General features: G+C 39.9%; 1 protein-coding gene across 1 annotated transcript in view; it reads left to right on the top strand.

The window, feature by feature from the left end:
- The window catches only part of tmtopsb (teleost multiple tissue opsin b), a 34,002-nt gene that overhangs the window by 11,885 nt on the left and 3,389 nt on the right, over window positions 1-18,728 (top strand). Inside the window, exons 2-3 of the mRNA XM_061064783.1 lie at window positions 493-821; window positions 14,953-15,186. Of these exons, the coding sequence (XP_060920766.1) occupies window positions 493-821; window positions 14,953-15,186 (563 nt within the window). The remainder of the gene's footprint in view (window positions 1-492; window positions 822-14,952; window positions 15,187-18,728) is intronic.

Raw genomic sequence — 18,728 nt, 5'->3', positions numbered from 1 at the left:
GGATTCAAAGTCTATTTTTGAATGAGTACATACTTCAGGATCTACTCCAGTCTTCTGTGAGACTGGCTGAATTTATTTTGGCTCTGCTGAGTTAAAGAGCTAGCCTGAGCACTTTGCAGGGAGTGACTGACTTGTCAAGTTATGAATCAATTTAAAATCTCAGAAGACAAAGATTTTTTTTCTAATTCCTTTTGTCTGTTTTTCTAGCCGATGTTATTCTTTGAACACCTCTGTTGTCTTTCAACAAAACCCTCATAAGGAGCACGAGCCTCAATCATCATCAAAAAGCAGCTTTGCAATTATCTTGGAGTGAATTTGAACAGATGCTCACATTCAGAGAAATCTGCTCAATGTTTCTTTCCTCCTTTTATCCCAAAGAATGGTACTTTGAGATTTACTTTATATGGTAGCCGATGTTTTCAGCTTATCTCTGTGCCAAAATATGCCACAGTATTTTGTTACACACCTGTTGTTTTTTTTGTTCTTCTTCAGGCATCGTCTCCCTCATCTCCCTCGCCGTTCTGTCCTATGAGCGTTACTGCACCATGATGGCAACCACAGTCGCCGACGGACGAAATTTTCGCCCAGCGCTGATAGGGATCTCCTTCTCCTGGCTCTACTCCGTGGCCTGGACTGTACCCCCTCTTCTGGGCTGGAGCAGTTACGGCCCAGAGGGTCCTGGAACCACCTGCTCGGTGGACTGGAGGACCCAGACGGCAAACAATATCTCCTACATCATCTGCCTGTTCACATTTTGCCTGGTCCTGCCGTTCTGCGTCATCGTGTACTCCTACGGCAAGCTACTGCAAGCCATCAGACAGGTGGGATTCTGAAAAAACAACACGGTATTCAGATATTAAAATGTGCTTCTGTTATGAGGTGTAGAGCTCAGAGAAGGTGTCTATGAGTCAGAAGAAGCAATATAAGTTAGATTTGAAATTAGTTGTTCCTTAATATTTAACCAAAGAGTCCAAGCCACCGGAAAGAAAGACTTTCAATATCGGGATGAAAAAACGTTAGCAGCTGCAGGCCAAGCTAAAGCTAACTAAACCAGCCTAAAGAACGCAACTGTCTTGAACTGCATTAGCTAGTTAGCAGCTGTGAGCGCGGCTAAGCTAACTGAACTACACAAGACCTGTTGCCTCAAATACATTAGAAAACAGTTTGTAGTCAACAGCTCAGGAAACCAGCTGTCTCAGAACTACATTTTGCTAAAACAAGAGAATCCAGATTGAAAGTTGTTATGTAGAATTTTTACATTTTTTGTTGAGTTCTTAAATTAACTCATATTTTTCCAACAATTATCAAATCCAGATGAATCTTCATTGCTTTTTTTTGTGGTTTATTGGCATTTGCTTAAACAGGTCAAATTAATAAAGGCCAGTGTTTCCCCTACCATTATATTAGGGGGGCGGCCCGCTCCCCCCAATGGCACCCCCCCCCCCACCCCCCTTGATGGCCAAGCTTACTTCAGACTTTTCTTTTCTGTCTCTCTCTCTGCCGTTACTCAGGGGATGCGCTGTGAGCATGCTGCATTCAGGGTTACTCAGACAATGAGAGATGCATTCAGGTGCGCTCAGAAACGGGAGACGCAGGAACAAAAACTAAGCTGGACAGACGGTTACAAGTTCAAATAATTGTTCAGTTGCTATAATGACTGCTGTCATTTAAAGAAACACATGAACATCATGATCCCTTTTAGTATCTGTGGCGGTGTCTGACTCCCGACTCCCCCCCCCCCCCAGAGCTCTAAACCTAGGGGAAACACTGAAGGCATAAGATAGAATATTCACATTTAAATGAAGATTATTTATTGAATATAAAGACTAAATACGGTACAATACTATAGTCTCTCTTTATCAAACAAACAATGAACTTTGAAATCACTGTGAAAAAGGAAACGTGTGCTAAATTTGTCAATATAACAAAGAGTACGGTTTAGACCTGCTCTTCCTGTAAAGTGTCTATGTGAGATAACATTTGTCATGAATTGGCGCAATAGAAATAAAGCTCTGCGTTAGTTCATGCAGGTCACACGCCTTAGCTGTAATCAGCCGACAGCCATCTGACTGAATCACTGTTGTAATCACACACACCAATCACAGCTCATTCTAACGTCAAGACGGACCATTTAAACCCAACTTCCTGTCTCACTGCTCCAATGCTACACATTCAGCTGCTGCTGGCAAAGCTTTGCCTCCATCGCTCCAGCTGCCTCCTTTCTGCCTCGAGCCTGTGGTTCACCTTTTGTAAGGGGTTAAGCACTGCGCTCTGGGGAAAGCTGTAGCATGCTGCTCAGCTAACCCATAGAAGCAACCTTCGAGCAGAGCCTTCAACGCCAAGCAAAACGGTATTTCCATTTCTGCAATAAAACTGTTAAATTTATGACCAGAGTGTTCCTGTCTGAAATAAGATTGAGGGAAAGGGAAACTGATCTATAGGCCATAAATACAATGTGACTGTACCTTTACTCTGCAGATTATCTTCATTTCAAAACCATTTCCGTCCACATTTTCCCCACCGCACCGACCTCTTTCTTAATAATCAACATTTAGTTGACTTTCACTGATTCAAGATCATGAGCAGTTGTGTTTTTGCTTGAAGTCATTGAGAGTCTTTCCTCTTCTTCTAACTCAATAACTTTAAGCCAAAAATGATCAAAATCCTGCGCTTATCTAAAAAAATAGGCTTAGCTTTACTTGGCAGGATGCTACTGGTTCAATGCCATTAACCAGGATTAGAGTGATAGTTTTGGGTTACAGTGACACAAATTTGAGGAAACAAGTATGAGTAGGTTGGCGGAAAGTTGAGGAGGAAACCCCCTGGTGCGAGTGAGAGACCATGAGAGTGAAATGAAAAAGTACTGAAAGTAATGGAAGAGGACTGAGAGTGGAGAGCAGCACAGACGTTCTGACTACGGGCTGATCATGTTAATGACACGATTCGAGCCGACTGTCTTCACCACACTCTCTGCTGAGACGCTTGATTAAACCTGAAGGCTACAGATCTCCTCACCCACTCTACGCTAATCACAGGGGACCATAACTTTTTCTTCAGCTGTGAACATGCACACACCCATTAAGAGTGAGCTTCATATCGTTTCTGGTAGTGTGGGTGTTTTAATAGTGTACAATTACACTGCAGTGTGGGTTTTATAAGTCAATTATAGTATTTTAAGACTGAATATTTTTACCTGTTAAGATGCCTAAACCAATATGCAAAAGAATTTGTCTATTATTTTGCAAGATAAATGGTATTTAAATTTAGGAAAAGGCTTTAAATGAGTGTTTGAGTGTGTAGACTGTAGATGCCAGGTGTCTGAGCTGACCTTATTTTGCCTTTATCCACAGGCTGGATCTTTTCTATTTGTTAATTTCTCTGGCAGCGACATGCTCACAGAGTGTCTTTAAGAATTAGTCTTCCCTAAACGTTTGCTTGTGCGTCACATATCCTCTCCTAACTTTGTGCGGGATGGTTAAATGTGTTTGTTCGCGGCCATGAGCCCCACTTTCTCTGAGCTCTGGGTGTTGACATGTTGATGCTGTTTGCACAAGAATTTAATTTGCCACATCATTTGCTGATTCATGTACCATGCCTCTGTGGGTTTCACCAGCGCCTCCTAGCACACTGAACTTTTCTCTTGCTGCTCTATGGTGGAGGGTCTTATTAAGGTGCCATTTTTAATACATTATAAAAACAATCAGGAATAGAAGGTTTCAGATTTCTTCATTGTTGGATTGTAGACAGGAAATGTGGGGAGACAGAGTAGGTGATGATTTGAACCGAATAGCCGAATGCTAGGGCGGTGAGCCTGCAACTAGGGATGTTCCTAGGCACCACCTTTTGATGTTGATTAAACATTTATAAATTCAGGCTGACCTACTAGTTGTAAGTTAAGAAAATTCTCAGAAAAAAAGCAAAAATTCAGCCCATTTTTTCACACGGCTGCACAGGGTTTGTCAATAGACTATTTTGTATGACTCTCCTGTCAAAACAAAAAGTTGGGAGGAGAGGGGATGACATGCAGAGAGGTCAGATTCAAAACCCACAGACGCTGGGATGAGGACCAAAGCCTCTGTACATGGGGCGCATAAGATAACCACTAGGCTATCTAGCAACCAAAATTACAAATATTCACATCCATTTAGAAATGTTCAGTACTGCCAGCCCCAAAGTTTCTGATCTTTTGGAAAGAGGTCTCTCCCAATAAGGGATTAAAATAAAATATTTAGAATTTAAATTAGACTCTGCTCCATCCAAAGGTTCATAGTTTATGCAAGTATCTACTTTTTTCTTGCACTATTTTGAGGTATGATGATGTTTGACAGATGGAGGAGACTCCAAAACATGAGTCATGACCAAATCACCTCGAGGGAAACATCTGTTATGAGAGCTAAAGACGAAACTGTAAAACTCGTAATTCATGTGACCCAACAAGGATTATGACGTAAAACACACTTAATCTGTATAGGTTCAACTAGTGGTGCAGATTTTGTCTTTGCTCATGAACTGAAAGTGAGCAGTGTAGCAGAATGTTTAAGTTTTGTCAGAGCCCTTGTGCTCAAAAATATTTCCCATTAGTGCTCATGCCAGACACCTGAAATTAACGATCTGACGATTTCCACTCACTGGAGATTAGACATTCTTCTACACCACTGCCTGAATTTGACCTTTAGACTAAAGAGATGAGTGTCTTTCCTCACTTGATGTCATTTTGAGAGCGGCTCAATATTTAGCATCTGGTCAGAGTCATCATTAAACCCACTGAGATCGAGGGAAGAGGAACACGAAGAGAAAAGGTCTCTACAGACTGTCATTGAGCTGCTGAGGCCCTTTGAATTAATTAAACAGAGGGACCAAAAAAACCAGAGCCAGACGTAGCAAGAAGTCTCAAAGCCTCGTGTGTCCTGTCAGTGTCAGATTAGGAAAGGCAGCAGGTATAGAGATGGATCCTCGTAGGCGTAAAGAAAAGGAGATAGAGACATAAACAGAGAGAAGAGACAGTGCTGAGAAAAAAGGCCCAAGGAAGTTTGGACTTAATTTTATATTCATCAGGCTGGCAGTTTTTTTCAGATTTTTGTCTCTACTAAAGAGCAACATATTCTCTCAACAGCCTTTCTAGCATTTAACAAAACTACTCAACATTTACAAAAACAAAAATCTGTTAATGGTTTTTACCTAAAAAGTCGGTACATACGGATGTTAATCAAGAAATCAGACCATTAGTGTCTAATGTGTCTAAAATGTACAAATTATAGTATGTATAAACAGACAGAGAGCAGAGAATGTGACAACAGAGGTGACATTGACTTAGTTGCACAAAATGTTTGCCAATGTATTTGTGCAATTAAGGCGTGCAGGAGTTTACAGTCCTTGCGATATTTGGAAACTAGCCAACACTGGCTGCCTAGGACTTCTACTTTTGTTGCTTTGATACCGAAACAGGTATTGATATGGTTTGATTTTGACTTCTGTAGTATCATATCTAAGTTAAAATTATGGTAGTGAAAATCAGAACAATTAGAACTGTTCCAAGTTTGTTAATGCCATAGCTCTCAGCAGCAAAACAAATCTCTGAGAGCCTAAACAAAAGTGCACTAAAAATGGAATAAAAACCTATAAATAAAGCATAGGAAAGGGAATTTGAAGCAGTAACAAAGCCTTTAAAACTTTTAAGCCTTATTTGGAGAGTGGTGTTTGTGTGCTCATGTGTTTTCACTCATGGAGTACCTCAGGGATCAATCTTTAGTCCTTTAGTAATTTCAATAACATGTCTTAGGTAATCAATTAATCTGCTTTCATGTCTATGCAGATGATTCCCAGACTATTGAAGTTTTTAATATCTTTTGTCAAATTGGATTTGATTTAATCAAAATATTTAGCTCATAATCCATTTGATTAAATTATTTATTGTTTTCTGTTTTTTGATAAATTAGAAATATTTTCCTCGTAACTTTTTGGTGCTTAATTTATTTACTCAGATTTGGTTGTGAGTCTCTTATTTTCCTTTTGTGTGATTATTTTTTATTTCATACATTTAAATAAATAGAATAGATCAATTGACATTGTGTATAGTGTGTTGGACATAGTGACAACCCCATAACCCACCTTGGAGTTCCCTGCAAATCCCATGGATCATTTTTGCCTCTTTTGATTTATTTGAAGCTTAATCCCTCCGATATCTGAGCCGTTAACAAGCCGGCCGACTACCAAATTGCAGACAAAACACATAGTGGAAAAATGCTTGACAACATCTGAAGAAAAAAATCTAGATCTTAAGCTGCTTATGTTTATGTTAATATGTTAAAGAACCAAATCAAACCTAAAAGTATACTGATTATTGGATTTATTGTATAATTGTTCAGATTTACATACTTTATTAATTCCCCGAGGGGATATTCTGGATTACACCGTTAGTGCGAGAGATGATACTCACACACATAGGCCTGAAATACACATATGCACAAACAGTAGCTATGGACATGCACTAATGGAGAGATAACAGACTGGGGCTGCTACACACTTGGAGCATGCCAGAGCTGGTGGGGAATAAGTGCCTTGCTCAGGACAATACTCTGACTTGGCACCTCTCCAGCCACCAGACCAACTTCCATACTTTGGTCGGTATAGGGACTTAAACCAGTAACCCTCCAGTTCCCAACACAGGTCCCTACAGACTGAGCTACTATTAATTGCATGTGTATACAACTCAGAAGAGAAAGTTAAAAGGTACTAGGTGCATAACTTGGTAAAATAGGGCAAGTGACCTGCTTAGTAAGCTGGTTTGGTAACATTTCTGTCATTTCTTCTGACCACATCAAAGAAACTGCCGAGCAAATCCAAACGATTCATGCAGGCGGCAGCTTTGGTGACGCATACTAATGACATTTACGGAAGGTGGAGGAAGTTGCTTGTGATTTATCTGATTGATAAAAACTCATTTTTTTGCAGAGTTGTCAGCTTGCCTGAAGGGTGACAGATAACTGTTTTAGTCTCACACATTAGTTTTGCATTTAGTGCTTCGTCTTGCCTGGAGCTGAATGTAGCGCTGTCCAAAAAAAACCCCACAAAAAATCTGATTACAACCTCAAATTGTGAAGCCAGTGGCAATGCACTGCAGGTTATTACACTATCATCGAAATAACCAGACTGATCGGTTATTCAGCTCATTACAACAAACATGTTTCCAGAATATGAAAACAAGAATTGCGCAGATAACCATTTCAGTTAATAAGCTGATATCAATCCTAATTATTTTCACGGCTTTTGTTGTGATGTGACGATTTTATAATCTAATGTTGTGCAAAGATCTTTGCCAAAATTGTTAATTAACCGCAACAAAATACATTTTTCCATGGAGAAAGAGAAGGCAAAATGCCCAGAGTGATACAGATTGGCATCAGGCGTGGGACGTGTTTAATTTGCTCTGCTGTCTGAGTGTGTGTGAGTGTTTGGGTGTGAATGTGTGTACCGTTGTCTCTCAGCAGCATAGGTGTAAGGTTACTAGAGGGGGGGGGGGATAATCCGCTGCTTAGACAGCGTCATGCATTTTTTCACATTCACAGGAGACACACATAAAGTCATTCCCTCTTTTTGCAGAGTGTGATTTAATCTCCTGTTTGTGTGAGTCTGTGTCCACACCGATGTTGTAACCTGAAACATTCTGCATGAGAAAAATGAAGGGGGAAGTGAGTTCTCTCAGGCTTTAGTATTTTTTATTTCACTGCAAGTTTAATTTGTCTTTATTTGACACCAAATTCATTTTTATTGGGATTTAAAAAAAAATTCAACATCACTTCTTCTGGAATATTTTTAGCATTATTGCCCATTATTATACATTTGTGCATCCATCTGCGTATTCCTCTGCCTGGATGATATCATTAGTTTCCTTTTCATGTCACAGTTATTAGTCTAATAGCTTGCCTTTGTAATAGTGATTACATCTGCGTCAGTGCAGCATGTCTTCTCTGCTCTATAATAGGTTTTTGATAGTGTCTTAAAAAAGGGGGTAAATGAGCCACAGTATTAACCATTTGTTCTCCTTGTTAAAGCCCCATGCACTGCAATGAACGCAGAGCAATTTTAATCTATAAACACATTTTCTGATTGGACAATAGCAGTTCTTGGGAGGGTTCAGATACGAGCTTTGAGCGGTCACGTCAGGACACTTTTCTTTTAGAGTTTGGAGCAGATATGAACTGTGAAGTTTTACTTTAGTGACAATCTCACTGCCTCTGCAGCTGACAACTTACCTCATCCTGAGCACCCCCACTGCTATCAGGGTCCGTCCCTCTGGGTTACACCAATATTGGTATAAGCTGACTCCAGCAACAACAGTCACTTCTACCTGCATGGTTATTTCTCAGGTGGATAGAGTGGGCTCAGTCGTGTGTCTTTGTGAAAAGAGGAAAAAGCTGCTTCATCTCTCTGATTGCCCTGGTCAATTTAAATATGTTTAGGGAGGAAGTTAATGAAGGACAACAAAATGAACATCTTTACTCACTTGTACAGATACGGTTCTTACAAAATAAATATATAAAATCTCTACCTTGTCTTGGGGCCCCTCTGGGCTCTGGGGTGCCTCGGTTTTATATTCCTACTTGGTCAGCTCAAAACTTAAGATTCAGCATGGACTTTTCTTTCTTGCGTTGCACAGAAATGTACAAAGTTTGTCTTCTTTGTCCTTGCAGTCAGAATGATAAACAACCTGGAATTTCTAATTTGTTTTGTTTGTTGGCCGAACTTCTAATCTGCACCTGGTAGAACCAAGCATCACATACCTGCAAAAATATATCGATTTTTCATCTCTAATCTCAAGATTCAATTTATTCAAATAAATAGTATATAAAAAAATGTGTGTTAAATGATAAGCAGATCCATACACCTCCCAAAGCTGGGAGGTAAATATAGAGATTTAGGATGGAGATATACTTGCTTTTAACTATGCATACGGGTACACATAATGGCTGCTCTGCGTCCACTGCATCTGTTTGGATGTGCAGGTCTGCAAAAACATAAAAGCTCATTAAAGATCCCTTTATTAATAGAATAGATAGGTACGTTGAAATTTATGTAACCATCACTACTTACATACTCCCAAACGTCCTCTATTTTGGGATGAACGCTAAAAAATGAATCGACAAGAGTTTGTTGTCTTGTAAGGACCTCCACTTCTTCATTTAGTTTAAGTCTGATCTCGGCCAAGCTGTTCTGATGTAGTTCTCTATCCCTATGCCCAGGTCCACTTTCACATTGTTTTTTGTGTTTTCAAATTCCTGTCTGCAAAAATATAAATAAATAAGAACAACAGTAGCGGAACGGATTGCTGCTCTTTCTAACACCTTTCCTCCCTATTAACGCTTGGTCATCGTAGCAAAATGATGGAGCATGTCCTTGACGATGTGACAGTGCCTGGTCCATTATTGACCTGACATTGTCACATGTCATAACATATTACAAGTTTTGCCACATCATCTGTACTCTGCCAACAGGAATGAGTTGGTGCTGAGGTGTGAAATGTTCTTTTACTCCATCCTTGACATCCTCTCCAGCTGACACAGCACCTATGTCCAGGATTGAGAGGTTTCAGTTTGCTCACAGCGATATGTAAGGGAATGATTTACTTTGGAAAATAATTGTTCAAAGGTTGAAAGCTTGAAGATTGATGGAAATCTTTTGGAAAAAGTGGCTGTTTTAACACAGCTATGCGCCGTCTTTGTGCTACGCTAAAAAAAAAATTTGACTTTAAAGGAGCAATAGGTAAGATATCTACTGAATTAAATCATAAAATGACCTTACTATATCATCAGTCATTAAGGAAACATGCTATGTTGAAGAACATCTGACAATTCAGCAGCCATTATGTCCTCCATGTAAGTTTCCATTCTGGTCCAGAATGGCCTGTTTTAGTTTTGACCAGAGAAAGGTAGGTGGACTCACATGGACATTACAGACGTCGCTTGGTTTGCCAGGCAAACGGCAAACCAACAGGTGTCGCAGCAACGGAAGCAGGCAAGCAAACTGCTTCAGATGTAACTGATTCTACCCGACCTGAAAAGCTTTCGCATTTTCCTTAGACCAGAAACGTGGTAAAAGTAGGATAAATATCGGCGCTGCTTTGAAGTTAGAACGCAGAAAGGTTTCAAGACCGATGCAGAGCTGGCTAAACACTGAAGCTTCCAGGACGCTACATGGCAACCAGCATGCGCATCGACTCTAGAGAGGAGGGGGGAGGACAGCTCACCTCAATGTTTTGAATTTGGACTGAAGTACCCATTCTATGTGTCAGAGTTACATATTGCTCCCTAAGTTTTTATCCATCACCAACAGTAGAAGTTATAGCTAGGATCTGGGGATTGCCTTTATTTCATGTTGTTATATAAGGTCTTTTCTCTCTCCCTTTTAAACAGGATTAATCTAATTAAGGATTTAAAATTCATTCTTGCTGATTAAGAGGGCTCAGTGGCAGACAAAACAGCTCTGCCAAAAATATCTCCAAACACACAGCAGGGGGGCAGATTCAACTGATTATTTTCAAACAGCTTACTTGTGCTCTTTGGAAACAGCAGCTTGATGCCCCTAAATGCTTCGAGACTCGAAAATCTATCGTAAAAAAAAAAAAGTCAATAACACAAACTATTGTCCAATACTAAAGGAGTGTGACAAAACATTGAAACAGCATTGATACATTTGTTTGATCGCTTGTGTAAAGTATCAATATTCAATATTCTCTGAGCAGTTTTCCTAACCAAATTGACTCAGCGCCTCACTGCTTCATGACTCTTCACAGTGGAGGTTATTACATAAATGAGGGCAACATGGACAAGTTGACAGCTGAATAAAAAAGAAGAAAAGGACAGCGGGATAATGTCAGACAGCACTGAACAGAAGCTAAGGGATGAACCGTGATAAGAGGTGAAACCGAAACCTTTCTGCAATGCATCGATACAAAGCCTGTATTTTACATTCTTAGTGGCATTTATTATGCTTCAGTTAATCAGATATGGTGATGCATCATTATGTGATTGTCTTACAATTGATCAACTATCACAGAGTAGCTGTTTATTATCGTTCTCATCGGCCTGGTATTACATACTTTATATCTGGTTGTATGAAATGGAACAACACAAAGAGACCACACAAATGGGACGGGACATTCCATGGCATTCAAAGTAATTTAACATTTAACATATTGAAAGATTAGCATGCCTTGCCATGCAAACCCTTAGCAAGCTCAGGTGCCACCAGCTTCCTCAGCTTAACTTATTTGGATATCTGTTTTTTGGATTTCTATTGTTGGTTAGTCAAAAGGTAAAATGTCACAAGAAAAACGTTTATTTGAATTCTAGATTGTAACCATAGACTGAAGACTTCTGAAGAGGTGATATGAAGCCCACAATGGTGGTCACCATATTGGAAATGCTATATCAACCAGACATTCGGTCAACCTAGAAACTGGCAAAAACCTGGAGCTGAAGCAGGGCTTAATCCTCCTAATAGACAGCTACGACTCACCCACCTGTTAGTCCCTGATTATGCAAATGTATGCATTAACTCTTTGCCTCAATGTGATCAGAACGGAAATGTGGAAGTGGACACCTGAGGAACTACAGCTTTTTACACTTCCACATTGGCTTGAAGCTTGGTTGTAACACTGTAAATGTAAATATATGTAACTGTACAAATGATTTTGATCTGCCTGACCTGAATTTGGTAAGATGAAAATATTTCTGATCGCGAGGGGGATCAGATGCAAATTAATAAAACATGAACTCAATGATTCATCTCGCTCCCGGACTGGTACTCTCCAGAAACTAGTTTAGTTTAGTTCCTTGATATTATAAATAAACATTTTGGGCCTTTAATTCTGAGGACTGCGCACACGTCATTTGTATGTATACATATAAACAGTATTAAGAACCAACAAAAAAATGACCAACCATTCAGTCAATATTTCCCTCATGAGAGTTTCTAGCAGAAGCAGACTTATGTAAAACTCTGTACTGAGGTGTAAACCCCAGAAACAAGTCCCGCAGCTCAGACTGTTTCATAAACCGGGATTTTAAGGTTGGACTTCTTAGAGAGGAACACAGGATAACACGAGAGACAGCAGGGATTGAGGTGAGGCGGCAGGTTTTCATTGAAGGGGAGTCAGTGCTACATTAACTGTATTACCCACAGATGTGTCCCCAACATGATTGAAGAAGAGGGGAGGGTGAAAATCAGGCTTCTCTGAACCTCACAGCAGGAGACTTCAGCCTTTGAATCACTCAGTGCGTTTACATGGGATAGCTTGATAGGATTAAGCCATACACAGATTTGCTACTCGAACAGACAGCTGTCACATGTCTGAGTATATATGCCGATCAGAGAATCGTATATATGGCTGACTCCGCTATGCTATGTGGCGCTGTACGCCTTTCAACAAGTGATTATAGAGCCACTTCCTGTTCACCTACACGTCACAGCAACAACAAACTATGTGGTGGCATTCAAACAAAGATGGTGTACGAGGAGATGGACGACGCTACAGCTACGTACATTTCGTGCATTATTTACATTCTAATAATGCATATTAGAAGAAAAACGGATCTTTTGGCTGCGGCGATAACAGCAGAAGGACGCCGTTTCCGGCAACAACGCTACTATTTATCACGTCGTCTCCTTCCACTTCCGGGTGAAAAGCCCCGGCGGAAATTCTCGAGCGTGCGCAGAACGCGAAATCCGATTACGATACGATGGCTGAGTTTACATGTTGTTAGTTTGCCGACTATGAACGACTTATCCAGGTGTTCTTCTCCGATTATGAGATGTCCGTTATGGGCCGTTGATTTTGGTCCGATGTAGGTCGGACTAAGATGTTTACATGCATTTTAAAAGTCCAAACAGTGTCTGATACGATCAGAAATTTGAATATCTAGCGCCATGTAACCCTACTGACTGATATGTCTTCTCTGTGAAGTCTTGATTTTTTTTCCAGTGACACAAGAGTTCTTTGAACTTCAGGAGCTGGTCTAATAAACACAGGCTTGTTTTGATATCAGGCCAAGCGACAACATCCAGTGGTTTAATATTAAGCAAAGCTGTAGTTCATCATGTGTCCACTTGACTCTGGCTGCAAAGGCCAAGGAATACCCCATTAGGGTCTGATTGACTGACTGGTGACACTGTCGGTCTGCATGTTGAGAAACAACATCATTTACCCAAACTCAAAGCAGATTGAAATAGCTACCGACAGATTGGAATAGATTAAGTTGTGTCTAAGTTGGCCTAAGCAATCGTTCAAATATATAGTTGTCCATGTTTTTAGAGTAAATCAGTTATACGGGTAGTGCAGTCTTTATAGTCTCTCCATCCATGGCTACAGTGCAATCAGGAACTTCTGGTAGCTGTAACAAGTATTTAAAAGTTAATGAGCCGAGTCATTAGGAACTTTTAGGAAGTAAGTGGCCGTGAAGATCCTCTAGAAGGAACATAACTTCATTGACATCTTTAACCGAGATGGAGGAATTTATCAAACAGTAGCACTGCAATAAACATGACAATGGTGGCGAGGATGAGAGAGCTTGAAAAACAAGCCATGTGACCACCATGAGTTTGAAGTACTGAATATAGATGCTTCTGTAATTGGGAGCTTTTTTTTTTTTTTTACAGATGTATAGCCAATGTATAGATATAATATAGATGTATAACCCAATTATTGACCCATATTTTAGTGACTGGTTTAATAACTAAGCTCCATTAAGTAAGAGTTTTTGTGCTTTTGTTTCGTTTCTTGCCATGTTGTGAACAGTATGGACAAACTACCAGATGATTTTTACAAAACTCGATGGCGTGAGCCAAGGAAGTTACAAAAGAAATGCTGGGATCATTATGCTGCATCGGACAGAAACCATATTTTTGGCATCATTTTGGGAGCTTTGAGAAGCTTCAGGAACAATCCAGACGTCTAAAGTGGTTTGTTGATCTGTACATCACTGCAGACTGGACTATTGGCCTCGGCAGATGTCTTCATTGTCTGAGTGTCCTTGTTGATAAATGAAACAATAACATCGGTCAGTGAAAGTGCAGACTCACTGTCTCCTGGATTTATGTTCAATCTCCACTAACTTCCACTTTAACTAACTCCACTGAGTCAGCAGGCAAAGGAAAATGAAACAACAAAATGAATAACATAAAACTTCTTACTAAGGAAAAGTTAAGAGTTTTCGAGTTGGCTCCCTAACAGTAAGATTATTTAGAGGCTGGACGAGCTGCATCTACTGCCAGTTTCACATTAGCATTTAGCTTTGGCAGGCATGAAGAGAGACATTAAAGAGGTATAAATTATACTGAAACAAATTAAGAGATGCAAAGCTATGTTTTGTGTGATTAAATATTTGGACACAATGCTCAGAGCCATCAGTCCCTGTCATCACAGAGTTAAGCATTATTCTTGTACTTCAGTGAAGCGTTATTGACATTTAACCAGAGTTGTATGTTGTCATCATTCCTGCATTGCTTTGTGGGATATTTATTTTTCTGAGGGATTAAAAAGGGACGCCCAAGGCAAAGAACACGTTTATTGATCTCTCTATGAATTTCTCTCTTTGTCTCTCAAAAAGAACACACTTAGAAGTAAGTAATGATGAAGACGGTCTTGTTCTTAACAAGAGAAATCAATCAAGATCTCCTCTTTTCGCTCTCTGTTCATTCAAAGATGGTGGCACATCGACCCCGAATCTCATTAACATGTTCCAACTCTACGATGCTGCTTAAAGAGAGACTTGTATTTAAACTCTCCCTTGATGCAGAACATTTTGACAGAGAACAAAGATTGTCTTCTGATTTATCAAATTCCAGGAAAACTAATCAGACTTCCACAAAGTTCTCCTTTCATTCCAACTTTGCCCGTCCTTTTTGTTTCTTGTCAGTCATTGCAATGTACCAATAGAGTTGTTTCCCCTCTCTCAGGTGCGCAGTGTGAGTTCAGTGGTGACCCGGCGCAGAGAGCAGCGGGTGCTGCTGATGGTCGTCACCATGGTAGCGTGCTACCTGATCTGTTGGCTTCCCTATGGAGTGGCGGCCCTCCTTGCAACCTTCGGCCCCCGTGATCTTTTGACCCCAGAGGCAACCATCACGCCGTCGTTGCTGGCCAAGTGCTCCACCGTCATTAACCCTTTTATCTACATATTCATGAACAAACAGGTGAGTGGTGTGTTTACAGAGTGATTCCTTTTCTCGTCTTTTACGTCTCCCATTTCTTTCCCCGTTGTGGCTTAAATGCATCATAGCCTGTTCATTGTTCCTCATGATGACTTTTTGGTTTTGCAGCTGGATTATCTCACACATTTGATTTTTGCATGTGGATCTAGGACTAATGTCTTCACATATGTGTGTGGGAAGAACAATACTGGAAAGACGTGCCAAAGCACCATGACTAAACCCTTAAAGAAAAGGTTTGCAGCGAGTGAGAAGATTTAAAAATCAGGTTTCAGCCACAGCTCACATCAAGTTAACCTTACTCTAAAGTTCAAGAATCTCCTGCACTCTCTAGAGTTACTGTGAACTTTTAGGATATCTGTTTAAGTTCTGTTCTGGTTTGGTCTTTCTAAGGTTGTCACAATACCAGAAAAATCTGACAATCAATGATCTGTTTCTATAACAGTAAGTTATAGTAAAAGGCATCGGCACCAATTATTGGCTCATCGCACACATACATTGGCAACACAATTGTGCAATTTAGACAGGACTCTCTCTTTTGATCGCAGCAGCTTGGAGGTAAAAAATCTGTAGTTTTTTTAAAAGCTTCTGTACTTTTTGATAATATGAAAAATACAAACAGACAATACACTGTTCTAAAACAAGCATCAAAAAGCGTCAAAGTATCAAGAATTTCAACATCCTTAGGTTGTTTAGAGATCTTGTAGAGTTTTGTGAGCATGAGTTCAACAACAGCTTTATCCTACTTGCAGTCTAATACACTGTCTTCTGTATCTACTCCATTGTTTAATAGGATCCTTGCTTACGGCCAGAACTCAAAGAAATCTTCAAATGTTGGTAGAAATAGTTGTTTTGTGTGGGCTGTAAGGTTGGGGTCCAGTGTCAAGTAGAAACAAACAACACCAGGATTTGTCAGGTTTCTAGCCTGAAGAATCTCTCATCGAACTGTTTTTTTTTGACGTTTTTATTTTTGGTTAAGAGCAGACAGCAGCTTCTCATCTCAGTTGGCAGTGACATTTGCTTCATCTGGTGGAAATGAAAGACACAAGCTGCAGAATCCAAATCAATATCAGTTTGTGTTGTTTACTCGCCAAGTTTTCCACATGAAAAGAAACTGCCCTTAGTGTGTTGTTGCATAACTGTCATAACAAACACACTTAGAGGAAAAAGCTTGGCGTCCTAGTGGTTAGTGGGCTTGCCCATGTCCGGGCGGCCCGGGTTAAAATCCGACCTGTGGCTCCTTTCACACACGTCATTCCCCACGCTCTCTCACCAATTTCTAACTATATCTACTGTCCTTTCTCTAAATAAAAAGCTAAAAAATTAACCTTAAGAAAAGAAGAGAGTAAAAGAGAGAATGAAAAATAATGCATATAGGGCAGTAAAAATTGTGAATGACTGAAATACGGACCAAAGGAAGCACATTAAGATGAAAGAGGAGGGGGGGGAAAGTTGAAATGTGACGATGAAAGAGAAAAGGTGACAGCCAGGACGTGTTAGTGTGAAAAAACTTCCTTTTAATCTGTGAAAGGTAACTTTGATTGTGATTAGCATGTGATGTTACTATCTGTGAAATACAGTGTGACAGTGACCTTTCCTTCTTCTGTCACACCCTTTTATCTGCCCGGGTTCTTTTTTTTATCTGCGATTCCTTCAGTTCTGCCTGTCAGTCTTTTTTTTTTTTTCTTCAAATGGGACTGCCTTTTTTTATGCTCAGGAGACATTTAAGGTTCTTTGATGACTGATTCCAAGTGAAGGCTCCTTCTTCTTTTTTTGTTTGCTGTATGTATGAAGCTACTTATGGGACTTTGCAGAGCCGGAGATGGACGTTTAGGTGGCCGCACTGTGTGGCGCTTTCAGTCTTCAGTTCCTCCCAGCCCATACCTACGGCAGCAATGTGTTGAGGCGAGTTGAAGACTTAAAGCGCTGCACAGATTCATGCCGCAGACCTGAGCTGCCTTCACGGGAAATTACATAATTCAGTTTCTGCAAAATGTGCCAAAACTGATGTATTTCTGTGAATTTTTTTTTTTTTGTTGTTGATTTCACACTGTCCAAATGAACTCCTTCATATCAACTTCCTGTTTTTGTGAAATTCTCACACAGGGTTTGAACAAAACTAAAATTGTCCTGGAAATAAGCGTAAATGGTTGCATGGTATGATGGACTACAAGGTCTATCCGGTCTGCTCCCAGGACCCTGAGGGAAGCAGGAAAAATGATTGCTGACTTGTTCAACCCAATACACTTTGAAACCCTTTTCCTCTGAGGGAAGAGTCTGTGGTCCATTTAGACCAAAACCTCAAAGATCAGATTCTTCTCGCCAAGCTGGCCTGATGAAAGAGCTCCAGAGACTCTCACTCACACACTATACAGACAACATTAACATGAAAATCTGCACATCTGACTTGACGGATTACATTAATATAGGATATCACTGTTGATTTTTTAACAGCCATTACAAATTCCCTGGGAAAGCACTCCTTACTAACAACTGAAGCATAAGACATGCCTTCTGCTCGAGGGCAATTTCTCTAGTTGGGCCACGTGTGAATGCAAACAGCAACATTCTTCATCCTGACTTTTTGTCTGTCAAACTTAAAGAGGAAGTTGAGATAAGCCGACGTGAGAACACATTTAGTATTTACAGCTCGCTTTAGTTTTCATTTAATTTTCTTTCGCTGTTGTGTTCCTCTTGCTAATTACTAATACGTCTTCTAGTGATATTAACCAAGATACTGTCACAATTACAGAAGGAAGGAGAATGACTTCAAGTCCCCATGAAATGAAAAATGCAGTGGTCCTGTGTTAAATATTAATTCATCTGCCAAATATATTTCAAAAAAGCATTATTTGTGTATTTTTCCAACTCTCTGACGACTCATTCAGCGTTTACTAATTTGTTCGACCAATTAAAAAGCTTTGATGAAGCTCACTATCCAATCAAACTCATCCCAACGTTAGGTCCTAAATATATTGCGCCTTTAGCTGGCAGTCTGATAAGGGCTATTGACTAAATCAGTGCAAAAGTAATAAACAGTCGCCTCTTTAATCCTTATTTCATATTGCAAAATGTCAAACTTAGTTGAAGCTACAGCCCTGTAAGCAACCTGACATTTCTACTTTGGATGGAATTTGTTTTATTTTGTAAATGTTTTGTTTCCCTATCGATGTAAAGCTGCGTTTCTTAGACACTGGTGACAGAGAGGACGTTGACATGTAGAGCTTTTTGAGACAGGAACAGAGAAAATTGTAGTTATTTAAACCCAAGAAACAACGCTCCCTCTACTACTTCTACTTGTGATGGGGTAAATGTAGCAGTGAGCAGCAGCATGACAAGAAAGCTTTGCGGGAGAAGAAGAAGCAACAAAGTGGGAAAATCTGCCAGAAGTCTTTACTCCCTGTCCTTTTTATTTTCCCTTCAGGGCACATCTTTACTTACATGTTTGTAATAATGTCTTTTATTTGATTTATTATTGATTATTTGATTATTATTGAACAGACTCAACAAAATGCAGTTTAGCATCA

Source organism: Labrus mixtus, chromosome 19, assembly GCF_963584025.1.
Source record: "Labrus mixtus chromosome 19, fLabMix1.1, whole genome shotgun sequence".
Taxonomy (NCBI): Eukaryota; Metazoa; Chordata; class Actinopteri; order Labriformes; family Labridae; genus Labrus; species Labrus mixtus.
This window is presented reverse-complemented; position numbering and strand designations above follow the sequence as displayed.